At 33.0% G+C, this 20064-nt stretch overlaps 1 protein-coding gene across 10 annotated transcripts in view; it reads right to left on the reverse strand.

The window, feature by feature from the left end:
* LOC145277016 (synaptogenesis protein syg-2-like) overlaps nucleotides 1–20064 on the reverse strand; it is an 824542-nt gene that overhangs the window by 386115 nt on the left and 418363 nt on the right. For all 10 annotated transcript variants that reach the window (XR_013868085.1, XR_013868082.1, XR_013868084.1 and 7 more), the window contains exons 3-4: nucleotides 13118–13384; nucleotides 2241–2540 (exon numbers count right to left, since the gene is read on the reverse strand). Coding sequence is in view for 6 of the 10 variants with exons in the window: in XM_080128618.1 (XP_079984744.1) it covers nucleotides 2241–2540; nucleotides 13118–13384 (567 nt within the window). In the remaining 4 variants the exon portion in view is untranslated. The remainder of the gene's footprint in view (nucleotides 1–2240; nucleotides 2541–13117; nucleotides 13385–20064) is intronic.

The raw sequence follows: 20064 nt of genomic DNA on the forward strand, positions 1-20064 counted from the left end.
TCATTGCCCTAGGACAGATTTGTGTAAAAAATAAATGTTCAGTGAAAAAAAAAAACTGCAAGATTTGTTTAGCCAGTTCAAGCCACCATTTGCCCACGCATAAAGTATCGTTGTCATATCTGGGATAGTGCAGGCTCCACTAGCCTCTTACTCTTAACGAGGGTCCAAAAAACAAAAAGGTCTTTAATTGAATATATCTCACACTATCAACCAAAGTCAAACCTCTGTCCCATCACCATAATGTTTCATAACTGTGTCTGTTTTACAAGTACTTTCATGAAATGTGCTTTGAGGAACTCATTGCACTTGTATCCCCTTGTCTAGCAGCAAAATCCCACCCTTCACTGCAGAGATCTCTGAATGCTAGAAAGACTTCTAGACTCTGAAATTGTCTTCCTGTTTCCTGCTTCTTTGACTATACTAACATGCAAAAGTTTAAATGTAATATGAACAGACTTCTCGCTCATCTCCTCACGCAGTACCTAGTAAATAGGGTCCCAAATAGTAGCCCTTTGTGCCAAAGTGGTAATATGTCTTATTTGGGTTTAACAAGAGGAAAAAAATATAGATTAAACATAACAGAAAATTTAGACATAAAATATTTAATAAAGGAGAAAATCTCATTTTTATCTTACTTTTATTCTACAATTTTTATATTTGATCAATAAATTTTTTATATTTAATCAATAAATTTATAGACAGGATTCAGATTGTGAGGAATTCAAAAGTACACATTCAACGTATGGGAAAAGAAAATACAAAAACGGAAGTATTAATGAGCATTAATTTAGTTGGAGAAAGAATTTGCTTATAAGCGGAACGAACAAAATGTTAAAATGTCAACTCGTTAAAAAAAATGGTTACAGTAAATTATGTCTACCTCTCTGCCCGATTAATGTACGCAGGATAATGAAATAAACCATATCTTTTTTGGGTAGAGGTGTCTTTGAGTTAATGATTGATATTTAAGAAAGAACAAGCAAGACAAACTGCTTCTGCAGATTCTCCACGTGTCAAGTCTGTTGTTTTGATAAGTTTCCAGGACTTATATACTCTCCTGATTTTAAATGGGAGACTTTAGATAATATCTGTTGCGAAAGTAGATGGAAAAGTGGTTGCATCATTTTACTGCTCCAGGAGAGTAGAAAGTGAAAGTTGGGTTTACTTTCAACACCCGCATTACTCTCGTTTCCCATATTTTGTTCTTTAGTCCTTATATTCCATGAGCAATGTTTTTGACAAAAGAGGAAGTATTTCTGCCTTCTAGTATGGAATCTATCTATTTAAGACTTAAATTTGGATAATTTTTACCTTAATGTAGCATTTTGTTTTTAGCTCTTTACTCCATGTGGTTTCATACCTTGTCTGGAGCGATTTAAATAGAAAAGTACGTCATACGAGTTATGAAATGCTTTGTGGTTTGTATTAAGATTAATATCCTTTTCGTTCATGATGACGATTGCTTTCCATATTTTAAAATAAATCATACAAAAATAATAAAATTAAGAGAAATGACAAGGATGAAATACTGCTGCCATATCTGGGCAGGAGCTGCTAAAAACAGCCTATCCTGCCTTGACAGAGTACAAAATAGACTTCGTGGCTTAGTGGGGGATGCTCTTTTCTCTACCCTGCCACCTCTCTCCCACAGAAGAGACGTTGCGAGCATATCCTTGTTTTATCGTTATTTCCATGGCAGGTGCTCATCTGAACTCCAATCTCTGGTCCCCCCTCGCCAATCTTTCACGAAAACCACCCGTCTAGCTGAATCCACTGTGAAAAAATTCCCCCACTCTATATCTGTGCCTAAATCAAAACGCGGATTCCATGAACAAAGTTTCTTTCTTAGAACTGCACGCCTGTGGAACTCTGTTCCGTCTGCCTGCTTCCCACCGAACTACAACTTGGATGTCTTCAAGTCCAATGTAAACAATTTCCCCCACTCTTTATCTGTGCCTAAATCAAAACGTGAATTCCATGAACAAAGCTTCTTTCTTAGAACTGCACGCCTATGGAACTCTGTTCCGTCTGTCTGTTTCCCACCTGACTACAACTTAGATGTCTTCAAGTCCAACGTTAACAAATTCCTAATGAACCGCCCCATTAAGTAAACACTTCAGCAAATCTCCACACTAACGTAATGTACTTGCAATAACCCTTATCCCTGAGTGGCTTCCGGGCCTTGATAAGTGGTGATCACTGTGTAAAAAAAAACAAAAAAAAGAAAAAAAAAAACTTACATGTCACCCGAACGGTGAGATTTCTTGATCTCATTATCAACTCCGACATTTGTGTATATTGGTTGCTTGCCTCGCAGTAGTACTCTAATCCACTGCTGTTCCTGCTAACGTGATGGAAGGTCAACCGGCCCTCACCATCGCTCTGGATGTTTTGTTCTCTGTCCCCATGAACAGAGATCCAAACGTAGGATGTCGGGGGAGGATTGCCCTCAGGATCTGAACGGCATATTAAGTGTTCAGTACTATTTTCTGCCCAGGGGAATTCTGCACTTTGATAAACTTTGGGCAGTGCTGGAGGATCTGCAAAGATAAAAAAAAAAAGTTAGACAATAAAATACATTCTTAAGGGCTGTGCAAATGCATCATTTCAAGTGTAAACGTAACAGACCAAAGAAAATGCTGTTTAAAATGTAAGCCCGACGGACTGGACAGAGAGATCACTTTACTGAGATAATTTTTCTTTAATTTTTATTTAAATTTTATTTAATTCTTTTATCTTCTCGGCCAGTATTTTGTTTTATGTCTTGCTCCATTTTTAAACTGAGAAGATGTTTCTGAGAAACATTTGAATGGACAGACAGAATAATATATATATATATCGGTGGGTGTTTGTGTGTATTGCCCACATATAATTAAATTGATTATCTATAAAAGTGAGAATGTGGGTGTGTGAGGACACTTCTCAACCTATATACTCAACAAATTTTTGATCTACAGAATTGGAATTTGGTATATAGGGTATTCAGACACGTGGAAAACATTTTAATTGGTAATCCGGTAAAAAGGGCTACTAAGGGGTCAAAAGTGCAAGAATTTGTATGTGGGGGAGTCATCAGATTTTTATCTGTTTCGCAACTGTTTCATGAATAAGCATGCATGAATCATTAACGTGAAAGATTCCTTATGTTAAGAATGAGTAGGTTTGGGCACACTTTAAAAACGTGTCAAGCTGGCCTAATGGTTATCGTACTTGACTCACTGTCTTTAGGTTTTGTTTTCGATCTCAGCTAGAGTATTTTTTTTGTTTACTTACAAGAAGTGAACTGTTTAGAAAAACCATAATACTCGCATGCACATGTCTCAGTTTCTGTATGAATTAAAATATAATATTTATACATATTTTACGACTTGGCAACGTCGGGCAGTCTGCTAGTAAATTACAATATATCTGCACACAGACATGCACATTAGTATATGAACACCTACATAGGAACATATTTTTCGTTTTAACAGTTTGATGACCTATCTGCACCACCGGAGGTGGTTATATAGTCCCTCCTGCACTTGGTGCAGATGAAGATGGATGGCTGCTGGGGCTGCTAATGTTGCTGCTTTTACCTGACTCTTCACGGCAGTTGATTCCTCACGCATAGCTTTTGCATTTTTATGTACGTATATAAAACATATCACTATACAGTTATAGGACGTTTCGAAATTAAAATTGAAGAATAGCATATGGTTTATAAATAAATTTAATAATTGTTTCCACTTGGAAAGTTTTAAAAATTGAAATGTCATGCTAAAAGAGTAAAATAGAGAAACAAATAAATAAACTACATTTTAAGGGGGGGGGCGGATAACAAAAGAGAAAATATTTACTTAAACAAATTTTATGACACTTGAATAAAAAAAGAACCGTCTATTGATAGAATCCGGTGCATCTGTTTGCCTCCAAAAAAAAACAATAAAAAACAAAAAGAAAAATAATTTAATTTCATTTTTATTATTCCTTACTTCCACTGTTCCAGTCTTCGTTTGCAATTCCATAATGATTACAATTCTTGGAAGGAGGATTTATTTTACATTATATGACTCCTGTTAATCCAAATTGCAATGTCTGTATAATATTTAGATGTTTCTAACTTGCCCTCATCTTTGAATATGTGTTCAGTCTTTGAGTTTTCCGAGTTTCCAAGTTATATTGACATATAAGGGATAATGTTACATAATGAGGGCCTTAGAATAGTCGATTAGTTAAAAGCGAAAAATGCAATGAATGGCTGAATAAGATCCCTCAATAAAAAACTGAAGATCTGACCTCGTTTGTGCTATCTTTTTCTAATCAGACGTGAAAGCAAGTGAATGCAGAAAGTAGTTGCTCATCCCAAAACTCAATGAGGGCAATGCAGAGTGAGCAATGCAATAGTTTAGGATAAGGGTGGACAATCTTTCTTCATCTCTTTTATCCAAGTATTAGTAAGTATATATATATATATATATATATATATATATATATATATATATATATATATATATATATATATATATATACTCGGGTTTTTTTATTCAAAAGTAATGGACTAATGAATTCAACGAGGTTGTTAGATAGTGCTCAATAAAAAGAGCTGATAATACTTGTTTATTGTTATATAAACATGCTCACATCCCGCTTCTACAAATAGCCACTTTGCAACAACAGATATCATCAGGCAGCGACTTGACTATTCAAAAGTTCAATGAATAATCTTATTATAATAATATTATGAATAAGATTATTCATTGAACTTTTGAATAGTCAAGTCGCTGCCTGATAATATCTGTTGTTTGATTGAAACAAGTGGCTATTTGTAGCAGCGGGATGTGAGCATGTTTATATAACAATAAACAAATATATATATATATATATATATATATATATATATATATATATATATATATAACCTCCATCCATAGAGAAAAGTTGAGTCCTGTAATTTGAGCGATGACAAAAACAACATGGATAGGCTCTAATAACAGATGTGCATAATGGGATTATACACATCTCACTACATACAGCAGACCAAGTATAGAGATGAACATCATGTAGAAAATAATTCAGGTAGAAATCACACACAAAAAATTGCTGCATCTGACGAATAAAGATATAAAAATACTGATTTCATCAAATAATAGTAATTACAGTCAAGAACTATCCATTCTTTTTCAATTTCGTTTTTCTGCATTAAAGGTAAGACACGTTACTGTAAAGCATTTCGGATTTCAATGTTTTTGATAAACTCAGCTACAACAGATTCCAATGATTAGAAACTAGTATGGCTATCTGGCGTTGCCGAGGCGTATCGATAACAAAATAAAATTATTCAAAAGATTCCCCTAAATGGCGACCCCTTCTTCTAAATAATTTTGTTCCTGGTGGTAATAAAAAAAGTATTACAAAAAAAAAAAAAACTGTTCTCATATTATTTTCAAGAAAAGGAATGCATCAGATTTGTGAGTACGTCCTGTGTGGTTTCTGCTTTTTAGCTGGGCACGCACGAACACACACACACACACACAATACTGCCATTTATATAATATCAGATGGGTTAAAAAGATTTTTCTGCTTGTAGCATTTTAATTGTAATTTATTTTTTTAAACTATTGTAATTTATTTTTTAACTATTGTAATTTATTTTTTAAACTATTGCAATTTATTTTTTTAAACTATTGCAATTTATTTTTTTAAACTATTGCAATTTATTTTTTTAAACTATTGTAATTTATTTTTTTAAACTATTGTAATTTATTTTTTTTAAACTATTGTAATTTATTTTTTTTAACTATTGCAATTTTTTTTTAACTATTGTAATTTTTTTTAACTATTGTAATTTAATTTTTGCATATTGTCATTACTTAAACATATCATCATGATAAATTTGTAAATTTTTCTTTCATGTTAGTCAAGGATTATTCATATTCTTTTGCAATATTCTCACCCATGCTCAACTGAAAAAAACTTCTGTAGTCAACAGAAAAAGAGTCATCTTCCATCATGATAATGCTCGTCCTTATCCAACACTATAGATAAAAAAAAATCTCCTGGATGAATTTGGTTGGGAAATCGATAAACAGAAAATAATTCATTACTCATGCAGAATACTGACCGTGCTGCTTTTTTTTATATAGGATTTTACAAGTTAAATCAATTTTTACGGTTTCTTTTTAAGAATGGGTTTCTAAATAATAGCGTTATTATTTCAGCATGGTTCATATTCTGCATAAGTATCTTGCCGTTTAATATAATCAGAAGAAGCTGAAAAGTTGGAAAACTCTGAATTAGTGTCTTATATTGTTTAAATTTCATTAAAATCACATCTATTTGAAGTTTTAATAGCGTCTCTCTCTATGGGTCACTTAGAAGTGGAAGCAGATAGATATCAGGCACATAGAGGGTAACAGAAAGATTAAAGACTATTTCCATTGTCTCCCCTGGAATTTTTTTTTTTTTTTACATATGCTATAAATTTCATAAAAACAAGATATATTTTTTGTTTTAAAGAAGGTTCGGCTTCCTGCGGTTAGAAGGGCACTTTAGAGATTCAGGACCACTTTCATTATAAATTTCAGATAAGATTTAAAGTTAAATTCAGTTTTTACCGTATATTTTTTTAATTAAATTGTTAGATGAAAATACAGAATGTTTAAAAAAAAAACCCTCCCCATTTTAAGAATGGCTTTTTAAATAGTGACGTTATTTTTCAGCACGGTTCCTATTCTGCATAAGTAGCAATTACTCTCATAGATATATGAAAACGCGTCTAAATTAAAGAAAGAAGCGTGTCGTGTGTGTGTGTGTGTGTGTGTTGTTGTTGTTGCACATCTGTTACTTGGGCATTCCTTAAAGCACTCCTGAGTTGGGATTTGAGTAAAGTGCGATTAGGGGAAAGGGGAGGCTGCTGATTGGCTATTCATTGGTTTTGACAATAAGATTTAATGCCAATATGAATTTCAGCAAAGAAAAATGGGAAGGAAAAGGCAAAATCTTCGCTTTGTTTTCATTTCTAAACTGTCATGAGCAGACATCAACATTGAATTCATCTGACAATGTGGCAGTGTTATGGAATGCAGCTCTAAATCTACTCCAACCACCCTCACTCGATGTTGATATCTAAGAGGAATATGGATGAGAAATATTTACAAATTTTATCCAAACATATGTTTGAAAGTAGTTACATGGCATTTAAGTGTCCCAATATATACATATATATATATATATATATATATATATATATATATATATATATATATATGTGTATATATATATATATATATATATATATATATATATATATATATATATATGTGTGTGTGTATGTGTGCTTGCATGTATATATATATGCCTACATATATGTGTGTGTGTGCGTGTATGTGTACCTATATGTATACGTACATGTATGTGGTGTATATATATATATGTATGTATGTGTGTGTATGTGTGCTTGCATGTATATATATATATGCCTACATATATGTGCGTGTGTGCGTGTACGTGTACCTATATGTATACGTACATGTATGTGGTATATATATATATATATATATATATATATATATATATATATATACTATATAAACCACATCAAATGCGAGGTAACAAACGTTTCATAGATTCACCAAAAAATCGGTTTGTTTTTAGATATCTGTAATCTTCAAAATGTTCAAGGCATTTATTCATGCTTTTGGTGAGGTCATCCTCAGTGCTTCTAAAAAAAGGTGATCTCCAGACAGCGAAATAATAGTGTTGCATTCCACATTTTATATTTGGTTCATTATATAAGGTATCCTTTTTTATCAGAATAAGTTTATTTATTTACACTCTCACTTTCAAATCATGAGATCTTAAAACCATATACCCTAACCATTCAGCATAATCTTTTAAGTTTAATTTATGAGAATTTTGTTTCCTTACATAAAATGTGGTTTATATAAGATTAAAATATTTTTATTATGGCTTTAGTTTTGCACTACTGAACTAAATATGTGAGTGTGAAACATTCGTTAATCATCATTCAATAACCTTTTGTTTTCTAAAGTTTCGAATCGTTTTTGCGTTAAACCTCAACGGAATTAATGTTTCATATGTATCACGAATGTTTTCGATTCTCCATGGAATCATTGTTGAAAATTTAAAAAAAAACTACATAATTAGAGGGGAAGAATTCTATTAGTTTTCATAATACTTGCTTAAATGAAAAATGCTACCTAAATACATGTACATACACACACAACCATATATATATATATATATATATTTATATATATATGGCGATTAAGCTACACTGAATATTCCGCGTTTCGTCCACTCTAGGACTCTTCAGGCTGAAGGCGCATAAGCCTGAAGAGTCCTAGAGTGGATGAAACGCGGAATATTCAGTGTAGCTTAATCGTCACATATATTTATAACTTACAAACTAGCTCTACCTACGTATTGAGCACTTTTGAAGTAAATACTTAAAGTTTACGCATAAATTTATACTTTCGTATATTAATTTTATGTGAGTAAATTAAGTAACATTGTAAAGAAATGAACTATAGCGGAAATTCAGTCGACTAAAATAAGATGGACAATGGGGTGAGAAAAAAAAATGGGGGAAGTTACATGTAACAAATGTACAATTCAGTAAAATAAGTCGATTAAAAACGAGATCGCTAAAATACACCCGAAGTGCTTTTCGTTCAGACTAACTTTTCAAATGATTTTTTTTAGAATATTAGGTAGTGGAATGGAGTAAGAGCGGAGAGGAGGTTATAAATTTTTTTTTTTTTTAAATGTGACTACCTAAATAATTCTAATTGAAGCCGGATGTTTCTCTACTTGCACAAAGTAGGGGGGGGCTGGAAATGATGGCAAGTGCCTCGAGGATAGACTGAATTGTACATTTGTTACATGTAACTTTTTTTTCCTCACCCTGTTTTCCATCTTATTTTAGTCGACTGAATTTATATATATATATATATATATATATATATATATATATATATAAACTAGCAGGGAGACCTGAAGTTGCACGGGAGTTAATGATGATTAACGAATATTTCACACTTACATTTTTCATTGTCTTCGAACTTGATACATTCACCCATTTTTTTTCAATCAAGTCGATTGATTGCCTGCTCTAACTGGGGACCCGTCGCAGTGGATAAGGAGAAAGCTTCACATGCCTCCCCACAGTAACTTAGTACACAATATACTGTAGTCGACATTGCACTGCATAGAACCTACTGTTGATTTTATAAAATTATTTTGTTATATATAATTGAATTAAAGTTTAAAATGCAAAAGTCAAGTATCATGTTTCAATTATGCTCTAAACAGAAACATTCATTTCAAACGTACCCCTGTCATATCAGAGTATCTACTATTGATTTTATATGCCCACCCTTTCTGCTAGTGTAGTAATAAAAGTTCTCAAACGGACTTATGATGTTAGGCGATATAAGGTGTTAACTTTGGTCAAAATCGCCTGTTCCTTCTTTCATCGAATATTTTCGATTATCGATGCTTATTGAAGACATTCCAGTACAAAACCTATCTAAGAATACTGCTAGATACATAAAATATATTTGTGTGAAATTTCATAAAAATCGATCCAACCGTTTCAAAGTCTTTAAGGAGCGAACTCTCACACAGTTCCTTTTATATAATAGTATGATAGATTGCTTGATAGAAATAAGAGATATGTAAAAAGTTAATATACTGCATTTTTATTTGATGAAAATTCCTGTTTGTTTTCTAGGCTACAAGAAATATACATGTTAAATATAAATGCATTAGATATTTAAAAAGTGAATTCCTGTTAAATTCGTTACTGTGATCAAGACAGTCGAGTTTCGATCCCAGCTTGAGGTAGTTGCTTGTCTAGCTGCACTGAAGAGCTATGATACAATGAAGCACTGAATCTGCAGATCATTATTATTATTATGATGAAGAAGAAGAAGAAGAACAACAACAACAACAATGTATTCATGTGTCTGTTCTTAGAAAAAATGGAACACATTAAGTTGTCTTTGTAGAATAATGGTCTCTATAAATCTTCATCTTGCTTTTATTAGAACATTTATTTTCTTACCATTTTAGTCTATGCAACTCTGCAGACGTAATGTCCTCAAGCCTAAGGAAATCATAATCTAAAATCAGTTCATTATTATTATTCTTATTATCACTTTTATTATTTTTATTTGAGCTCACTAGGAGTTCACACACAAGTCATCATCAGAGATTACTCATTGATAACAACCGGTGGTGTTCCTTGGAGTCTGGGTGATAACAAGTCTCCCCATATTTTGATAACCTTTGCAAATATCTTTGCACTGGCAACAACCATTAGTCTTCACTGGAATTTGAGTGGTAACAAACCTACCCAAAGTCGCAGAATGTTATGGTTAGTGTTTTCCCTCTCCGGTTTTCCTATCTTCTTTGACACTTCACGACTATTTTATGTGGCAACAATCTATACCGACACTACCATTTTTTTTGGGGGGGGGCGCCAGTTAACTTATAATTTTGTTATTCCAGTTTTCCTCGTTTCATGTTGCATTCCTCTTTGTTTGTTTTACTTCTATCGCAGTTTCCATTTGGGCAGTTAGCGTTTGTAGATCATGTGGGTTAGTTTCCACATTCGAGGGTTTTCCTTAAGATTTCAGCTGTTTTCAGTATTACTGTCGTTGCATTATTATTATTGATTCATAAGGCGCCCTCATACAAGGTATTACTAACTGGTAAAATTGTTAACGTTTCCGGCAAATCTCCTTTGATTTCCAGCTCTACTTGTTCTACCAGGGTTTAAAATAACTTTAGATTCTTGTAACAGCTGTTTACCATTGTATTCAAGCTCACAAACGCTATTAAGTTTTTCTTGAATTTACTATATAAATCTCCTCAGGTTGCCAGTAATCTGTGTCCTTCCAGTCAAAGTTCTCCGTAACAATTAATATGCTTTTATTTGTATGGGGGACGCGGGGGATAATGGAATTTTTCTTACATTATTATTATTATTATTATTATTGTTATTATTATTATTATTATTATTTAATTTCTGCTAGAGATACTGGAAACTTTTGCTGATAAATAACATTATTATTTAAAATAAGAAATAAAATCAGATAAATACTTTTGCAGAACTGACATCAAATTGAGCTTTATAAAGAAACAATGGTAATACAGAGTAAATGTGGATGTATTCTTAGATCTCCATAGCAAAAATGATTAACAACCGAAAAAAAAAAATTTAAAAAAACGACCAACGCATGAAAATAAAACAATGATATAAATGAAAAAGAAATGGAAAGAAACTGAAAATATAACAAGAAAAAAAAAAACAGACAAAGAAATATCGTTAAAAAATACGCAAAATACTATTACTTTTAATAATAGTAATGGGAAATATGGAAAGAAGAAGAAGAAGAAGAAGAAGAAGAAAGATGTTAAGATAAAAAGAAGGAAAAGATAATTAAAAGATAATCCAAAGATACAAGTTTGAGTTGCAGACAAAAACATCATCTTTACTGTGCAAACCATAATTTCCCGGCCATGGGAATGTCCACAGATTATTTTCCACATTCTTGGAATACCAAGTATCGGTAAACACGGATATGTTTGAATAAGAAATCGACCAATCAGAGTCAACTTGAGAAAGAAGTGTGATAAGACTATTCGTCTGGAAAAGATAGCTCATAGCAAAATGTTTTCTTTGACTTGGAAAAAAAGAGAGAATTTCAGCATATTTTTTTCTCCATGAAAACTTTAGCAACTTGAACTGCAAAACTCTGAGAGAAATTTTAAGAAAATGATGAATAGGAATTCAAATTATTATGAGTGTATTTTCTATCAGCATTTTTTGGACAAGTATATCACTATCACTATCACCACCACAAACCCCCCCAAAAACACAAAGAATAATCCCTGGGAGGATGATATAACTATAAGAACAGATACTACACTACCTCCACTTCCTCAAAAAGAATGTAATGCCTGGGAAATTGGTCTTATGTCAACAAAACATACTTTACCACTATTTTAACCATCCAAAAAGGAGGAGATAATGCATAGGAGGATGGTATAATGACAACAAAACAAATACTATACGCCATTGAATGGAGCATTGTAAGGTAAGACATTAGTCTGAAACGATATAGCAATATAAATTAAGCATTAAAAGATCGTACAATAGTATATTAATGACGAGATATGGGATATAGCGGAGCAAGTTATCTCAATATTTCATAAGAATCTTTCACTTAGTGATACAAGCACCAAGTGAAAGATTGTTTCAGCAATCTACCCTACTAATTATCACGTTGAAACGCCGGTTCTCATCAGGTCATCAAAGTTAAGCAAAGTTGAGCAGATGGGTGACCATTTGAGGATTCTAGGCGCTTTATGTGATCTCTGCTTATCTTGGTATCGTTTCCAGTCGTTCTGAACCTCCACTTGCGATTGATATTTAATGATGGAGTGGTTGGAGATTGTGCGATACTTGCCACAAAAATTTCATACCATACTCTGTCAAGACTGAAGGAAGCTACTAGAAGTGATAGTATAGTTCTGGCTTGAAACAGAGTGACACTAAATCTCCATTGTTTTTTTTTTTTTTTGTTGGTTTTTTTTTTTTTTTTTAAGTCTAACTGAATCTCTTAAACTCCAGAAATGCTGGCATTATTTTGGTTTTAAAATGTATCTGATATCATAGATTACAAAGTGGACCAAGTCCATGTAAAAAAAAGATATATCAATTAATACATCGGAGGTGACGGTGTCTAAGTGGTTAATGACAGACTGAAAACCCAAGTGTGCCAACTTTGAATCCAGTTCGTTTCACAGAAACACTTTTATTTAGGATGTTGACAACCTTCACATGGTCTGTTCTGTAAGTATTCAATATCTTTTTTTGTGAGTGTTCGGCGTCTTTCTTAGAAATAATTTCTAACTAGAAAGATACCGGGGAAATGAATGCCAACAATAATCATCTGATTCACACTGGAATGAAAGATTGATTCTCAACAACAAATAAAACACTGATCAATTGTTAAAACAACTCTCTAATGAATATTCATTTTCAAATTACAAGATTCAGTTTTCTTTTAGGGATAGGCGAGAGGGTAAGAACATTTATACTTACAATAAACTGTCATAGTTTGGGACATATTCTTACTCAGTCCCGGGTGAAGACCTTCGCAAATGCACAATTTCTGATTTAAATCTCTTTTTACATCGATGGCCAATACCGTGATTGAAACACCAATGCTGATGGTAGTACCACAAGAGAGACGTACAGGAGCTGCTGGAATACCGCCAGACCAGTTGCAGGACACAAGTAATCGGTCATTTTCAAACAGAGGATGAGAAGGGTCAAAACCTTCAATTAATGGTTCTCCTGGAGGTATGGCTGAAATGACACAAAGAAATACAATGTATATATTAATAAATGCATAAAAGACATTGATTTAAATATAGGATTTTATACAAACGACTGCACAGGTGAAGTGAATCGCACAAGTGATTTATGTTCTTATAGAATTTCTTGCTTTGATCTTAACCATCAAACTAAAAGATTAGATGACGAATGCAGAGGGATGGAAACAAAGTATGCAATGTATGAAATTTGACATAATAATTAAAGATTAGATGACGAATGTAGAAGGAGGGAAACAAAGTATGCAATGTATGAAATTTGACATAATAATTAAAGATTAGGTGACGAATGTAGGAGGAGGGAAACAAAGTATGCAATGTATGAAATTTGACATAATAATTGAAGATTAGATGACGAATTCAGAGGGAGGGAAACAAAGTATGCCATGTATGGAATTTGACATAATAATTAAAGTTTAGATGACGAATGCGGGGGGAGGGAAACAAAGTATGCCATGTATGGAATTTGACATAATAATTAAAGATTAGATGACGAATGCGGGGGGAGGGAAACAAAGTATGCCATGTATGGAATTTGACATAATAATTAAAGATTAGATGACGAATGCGGGGGGAGGGAAACAAAGTATGCCATGTATGGAATTTGACATAATAATTAAAGTTTAGATGACGAATGCGGGGGAAGGGAAACAAAGTATGCCATGTATGGAATTTGACATAATAATTAAAGTTTAGATGACGAATGCGGGGGGAGGGAAACAAAGTATGCAATGTATGAAATTTGACATAATAATTAAAGATTAGATGACGAATGCAGAGGGAGGGAAACAAAGTATGCCATGTATGAAATTTGACATAATAATTAAAGATTAGATGACGAATTCAGAGGGAGAGAAACAAAGTATGCAATGTATGAATATTGACATGATAATTAAATATTAGATGACGAATGCAGAGGGAGGGAAACAAAGTATGCCATGTATGAAATTTGAGATTCTAATTAAAGATTATATGACGAATGGAGAGGGAGGGAAACAAAGTATGCAATGTATGAAATTTGAAATTAAGTCAAATGCTGAGTCTGCTAGAATGTTATAGAAACTATATATAAAAAAATAAAGTGCACGAACATCACCATTTGAGAGATTGTCTGCCGGTATTATTTTCATGCCTTTGGCTGCATTTGGTAACTTGGTATCAACAGTATTGTAGTGTCCCAGAATTTTATACCAGGTTTTCAAGTCGTAACAGGCGGTTTTTGAGAGAACCAGACTTTAAATAAAGTTATCTGATCAATTTTTAAAACAAATTAAAAATAGATATTTATTTTCAAAAGGCAAGATTCAAGTAAATATCTTTGGTGTGGCCTGGGATTCAAATGTGCTGATGACTAATAAAACTTGAGAAATGTATAAATATCATTAGTTAAATAGCATCACTAGTATCCATGTTATTATGGCATGTATTCTTCAGAATTGCCTGATCTATTCCCTGCTTCTTTTGTCCCAGTTCATTCGATTTATTGGTTTAGTGGTCGTCATCAATTCACTATTTTGATACCTCATTATAATACAGCTTTCTATTCCAGTCACTTCTTTCCAAGGACCGCATACTTGTGGGACCTTTTTCTTGTTCACCATTTTCTTCCTACCTTTAAACTTGGTATTTTCAAAACTAAGGTCAATAGGAATCTCCTGTCTTTGCAATAATCATCTTTCGTTCCTGTTAGCCCCTTACATCAAATGGCTTCATGCCTTGTTTTGAGAGATTTTCATTAAAAAAAAACACCAAAAAAACTACAGTTCTTCTAAGGACTTGTTTATAAACGTAGACCATTTGTTTAGAAATGAATTATATTAATATATTGGTAATTTAAAGTATATTAAAGACAAACAAGGGTTATTTAAAAGTTATTTTCTAGGATGGCGAAAGTTCAGAGAATTGTTGACAATACTAACCAGCAAAACATAACTACTATCGATCAAAAGAAGATTGTTTATGTGATGATGTATGGAAGTATTACTAGTGAGGGTTGTGGACATGCGATGCATGGATGGAAATGATATGAGAATGTGTAATACAACTCTTAGAGACAATCTTAGTTCTGATGACCTCGGAGGAAGATTAAATGTGAACAGTATAGTAAGGTGTGCAGAAGAGTAGACTTCTATGGGTTAGCAACATTGAAAGAATGGATGAGAGATCTTGGATGAGTAGGTAAAGAACAGTTGAGGTAGCAGGTTCAGTTGACAGGAAAAAAGTCAGGGAAATATGGGAGGAAGTGATAAAAATGCACTTGAGGGAAAAAGGAATAAATAAAAATCTACTTAGAAATGGGTTACTTTGGAAGTCAATTATTTAAGGCTATCCTAAGCATGTAAAACTGGCTTAAACCGATGATGATGATGATGATGATGGCTACCCGGCGTTGCTGGGATCAAAAATAACAAAATGGAAGAGTTAAAAAAGTGTAATATATTTCTTTTAAAACTATCTCTCTGTCAGAATGCTTATTTTTCTCTATATCAACTGGTTCAACAGACTATAAAGAAAGAAAAACAGAAATTAGAGAAATTAACTGCTTAAGTGTTGATTTTTTTAAAACTACTATTAAGAATAGAAAGAAATGTATTTTTTTTATCACTATGCACTAATTGAATCTCTGATGACCACAAAGGAATGAATATTACTGCAGTTTACTAGTATCATCAGGTCAGGGCCACACTGAATCCTCCAACGTTATAATGTATATTAGTGTCTTACTTTTAGCTGGTCACACAAAAAGACATAATTTAAAAAAAGGGGTAATGAGCACCTTCATAACATCAAACAATCCCTTAATGTATCTAACAATTGCCAGTAATTTCTCTTATTATCTATCTGTGCCTAAAACTAAACAAAAAAATTTATGAGTCAAGTTTGTATCCTCAAAAACGTTTTTAGTGAAAAACATCAGTTTTTAAACATTATTTTTGTGTATGTATAAATGTGGCTAAAATACATTACTCCTTCCTCTGTGTGTGTGTGTGTGTGCATATAAAAATGGTGGAAAGATAAATTTGTCATCCTAGAAAAGACAACATGATTCCATTTCTGTTTGATGAAAACCGGTTTTCTATTTTTATTGCAGACCATCTACTAGTTGGCCAGTTGTGGACAAATCCCAAGAGGGATAGGGGCCTCCTACCATGCGCCACAATGTTCAATGAGCGAGATCAGAGATACACCGCGTACAACTTATGCTCTCTACTGATCTAAGTTATGACTACAGGACCAATGCTCAGGGATATGAAAACAGTTTCTGGCCACGGTTATGGTCTTTGGTATGGTTTCAAGTGAGGGCCACATCATGCCACATCACATCTTCAAAGTCGGCTTGAAAATCAACACCAAAGTGTACCTGGATGTGTTGAAGAGTGTGATAATCTCCTGGTGCAAAAAGGTGACCGCTGACAGACCCTGTGTGTAGCAGCAGGACTTGGTACTGGCCCACAAGTCCAAAGTGACCCAGGCTTGGCTTCAGAAAGAGTGGTATAACTTTGTATCATTCTCTCACTGGCCCTTCTTCCCCTGACCTAAACCCGCTGGACTATGTTTGGTCATACATCGAGAACAACACCAACATGACATCCCACAACACCAAAGCCAGCCTGATCGCCACCATCTGTTGAATATTTGAACGCTGGTGCCTGTGAGAAAGCATGTTCTCAGTTCCGGACCTGTATCTTGATGGTAATTGAGACTGAAGACGGCTACATTGAATAGATGTCAGCTTACTACATAATCAAGTTACTTGGAATAATTTTTTTCAATAAAAGTTTTAAAATAAATCTATAGTGTTTTTTCTCTAAGGCGACAATGTTATCGTCCCACCCTGCATATATGTGTACAGAGAGAGAAAGATACTTTATTGCAAACTACAATATACGTTAGTTTGATCGTCCAATCATACCTTCGATTTTATAGAAATATAGGAAGTCTACCTGTTCTTTAGACGATGTTAATCTTTTGTAAACACAAAAAATGCAAATAACTTTGTGGATTAATAGAAAAGCACTCGATTACAGACCTTGTGGTTGAGGTTTCAAATTCTGACATGGTTACCCATGCTAATTATTTCTCTTTCTACTTCCGTGTGTGTGTGTGTGTATAATTATAAAACTCAAATGACCGTGTAACGGGTTTTGTAACCCAACATCTGGTTTACGACTTTCGGTTGCGCATGCGTACATAAAAAAATAATCAATGCGACAGTTTTTAGCATCTCAATTGTTTTTTTTTTTTTCGCGTTTAAATTAAAAGATATATCAAAATTTGAATTTAACTTTAAGTATTATGGTATCTGTTCAGTGCACATTTACCTATGAGTATGGCAAACCACTTATAATTCAATGGCTGTAAGTTTTTTATTTTCAAAAATAAACAATTATAAACAGAATGACTCATAGAAATCTATATTTTTTTTTATTTTAATATCCTTTCATAGAAATGTTTCTGTTATGTTATTAAAAACTTTTTTTACGTCACAAGTGTCACGCTCATACATTAATTCCATAGCTTATATAACATACTGACCCAACGGGTCACGAGTCTAGTATATATATATATATATATATTTCAAGATATTGAAATGAATTAGATTACAGGTTAGGGAATCTAGTGGTTTCAAGTCTTACAAAACATTATTGAAAAGAAATATTGATATAAGATAATCCAAACCAAATAAAATTGCTCAATATACTAGAGAGCAAATAAGATTAGAGTTTATATTGAAAATCCATGTATTAAGGAATTGTTTTAAACATTGTATTCTTTGGTTCAACCAATAAGTTTTTTTTTAAAGTCAGTTTTTAAAAATAAAATTTGAATATATAAACTCTATATGTGTGTGTGTGTGTGTGTGCATGTGTGTGCGTGCGTGCGTGCGTATGTGTGTGTGTGTGTGTGTATGAAATGGGAGGTAAATGAAATTAATGAATTAGTTTAAGTTCATTTACATAATCAAAGAAATTAAGACAAAAACTATGAATAGTGTATGATCGTTCCAGAGACAATATCGTATGTATTTATATATAATCTCATCAGCACAACATAGAGATGGCAATAAAATAACAATCAAATCGATTTCATTGTCTTTAAGATATAACCAAATGTTGGAAGAATACAGTCAGTATATTTCTGGAACATACACACATATATATATATATATATATATATATATATATATATAGATAGATAGATAGATAGATAGATAGATAGATAGATAGATACAAATAAATATCTTTAGATAGATAGATAGATAGATAGATAGACAGATACAAATAAATATCTTTAGAACAGAATCAGAGAGAGAGAGAATTCTGATACAAACGTATTTATTCACGTGTGCCAACAGCTATATATCCACAGGGATTTCGATTCCTGCAGGATATTCTACCAATTTGAGTTCATGTCAGACGTAGAGTATATTTATCTTTGTTAAGGTCACAATCTATTGGTAATTTTCAATAACAAATCAATATATAAGATCAATTCTGATAAAGAAACAATAAAGTCGTCAGCAAATGGTTCATCAATTGCACAATGCACGTCCATTTTGTTTTGGTAATGCTTTTGGACTGCCTCAAAAAGAAACGAAAAGAAGCCATTGCAGACGACGGAAATAGAAGGTCAGAAGAAAATCTTCAATCAATATGTCACTGGTCATTAACCTCACTCTTTCACAGAAGAAATCACTTTGATAGTCCAGAACTCAAAATAGAGAAAACAAACCAAAATTGTTCTTATTATTTCAGTTATGGCAGACAGTATAGTAAACAGGGAACCAGGTTTTTATGTTTATAAAGTGGTGGTGGTGGTGGTGATTGTTTTGTTTACGTCATAACGACATTTTTTTATTATATTAAAATAAAAAAGGGCAGGTAACTCCTTAACCGCTTAGGTAAGCAGAACAATTAAATGCAACAGAATTGCTAATAAAAAAATAGATTAACAAATTAAAAAAAAAAAACAATAAACCGTTTTTATGTTATTTATCCCTATTTACTCGTATCCTCTAAAGGCACAGATAAATTCAAAGTCGGTTTCCTAATATGGGTAAAGTCCAACACTTCAGAAAAGTGTACTCTAGGTTGGAGTAAAATAAAAATGCACCAGTTTTGAAGGATTTATCCTTCACTGATCGAGGACAGAAAGTGTACTCTCAGAATAGATACTGTACTTCGCTCCTATCCAGAAGATCAAATGTCGATCAAGTCATTTTAGGAAACAAGATTTCCTGCTTCAAATTCTTAATTACGGATGGCCCACTTAAAAGTAGCCCAGTAAAATGTAGTAGAGAGGAGGAATATTGTTTTATTGTTTAAATTACATGTAGTGTTATAAAAGGTGCTGGAAATGCTTCCCGTTGACATCTTTGAATTTCTGGGCACGTTGAACAACATTTGCAGATACTGCCTATAGATCTTCTCTGGTGATTCTCCTAATAGCGTTGGTAATGTTCTCCTTTAGTTGATCTAGATTGTGAGAATTATTTGCATGAACTTTTTGTTTTGAAACCCCCCCCCCCAAGATAAAAATCACATGATGACAAGTCCGGGGAACGTAGTGACCGTAACCCTTGGCCTATTCTTCTCTCTTTCATAAACAAGGTTATGAACTCGTGTCAGTGATTTGTGAGATGTGTGGCATGTA

This window comes from Euprymna scolopes, chromosome 5 (genome assembly GCF_053919585.1).
Source record: "Euprymna scolopes isolate OS-2025 chromosome 5, ASM5391958v1, whole genome shotgun sequence".
NCBI lineage: Eukaryota > Metazoa > Mollusca > Cephalopoda > Sepiida > Sepiolidae > Euprymna > Euprymna scolopes.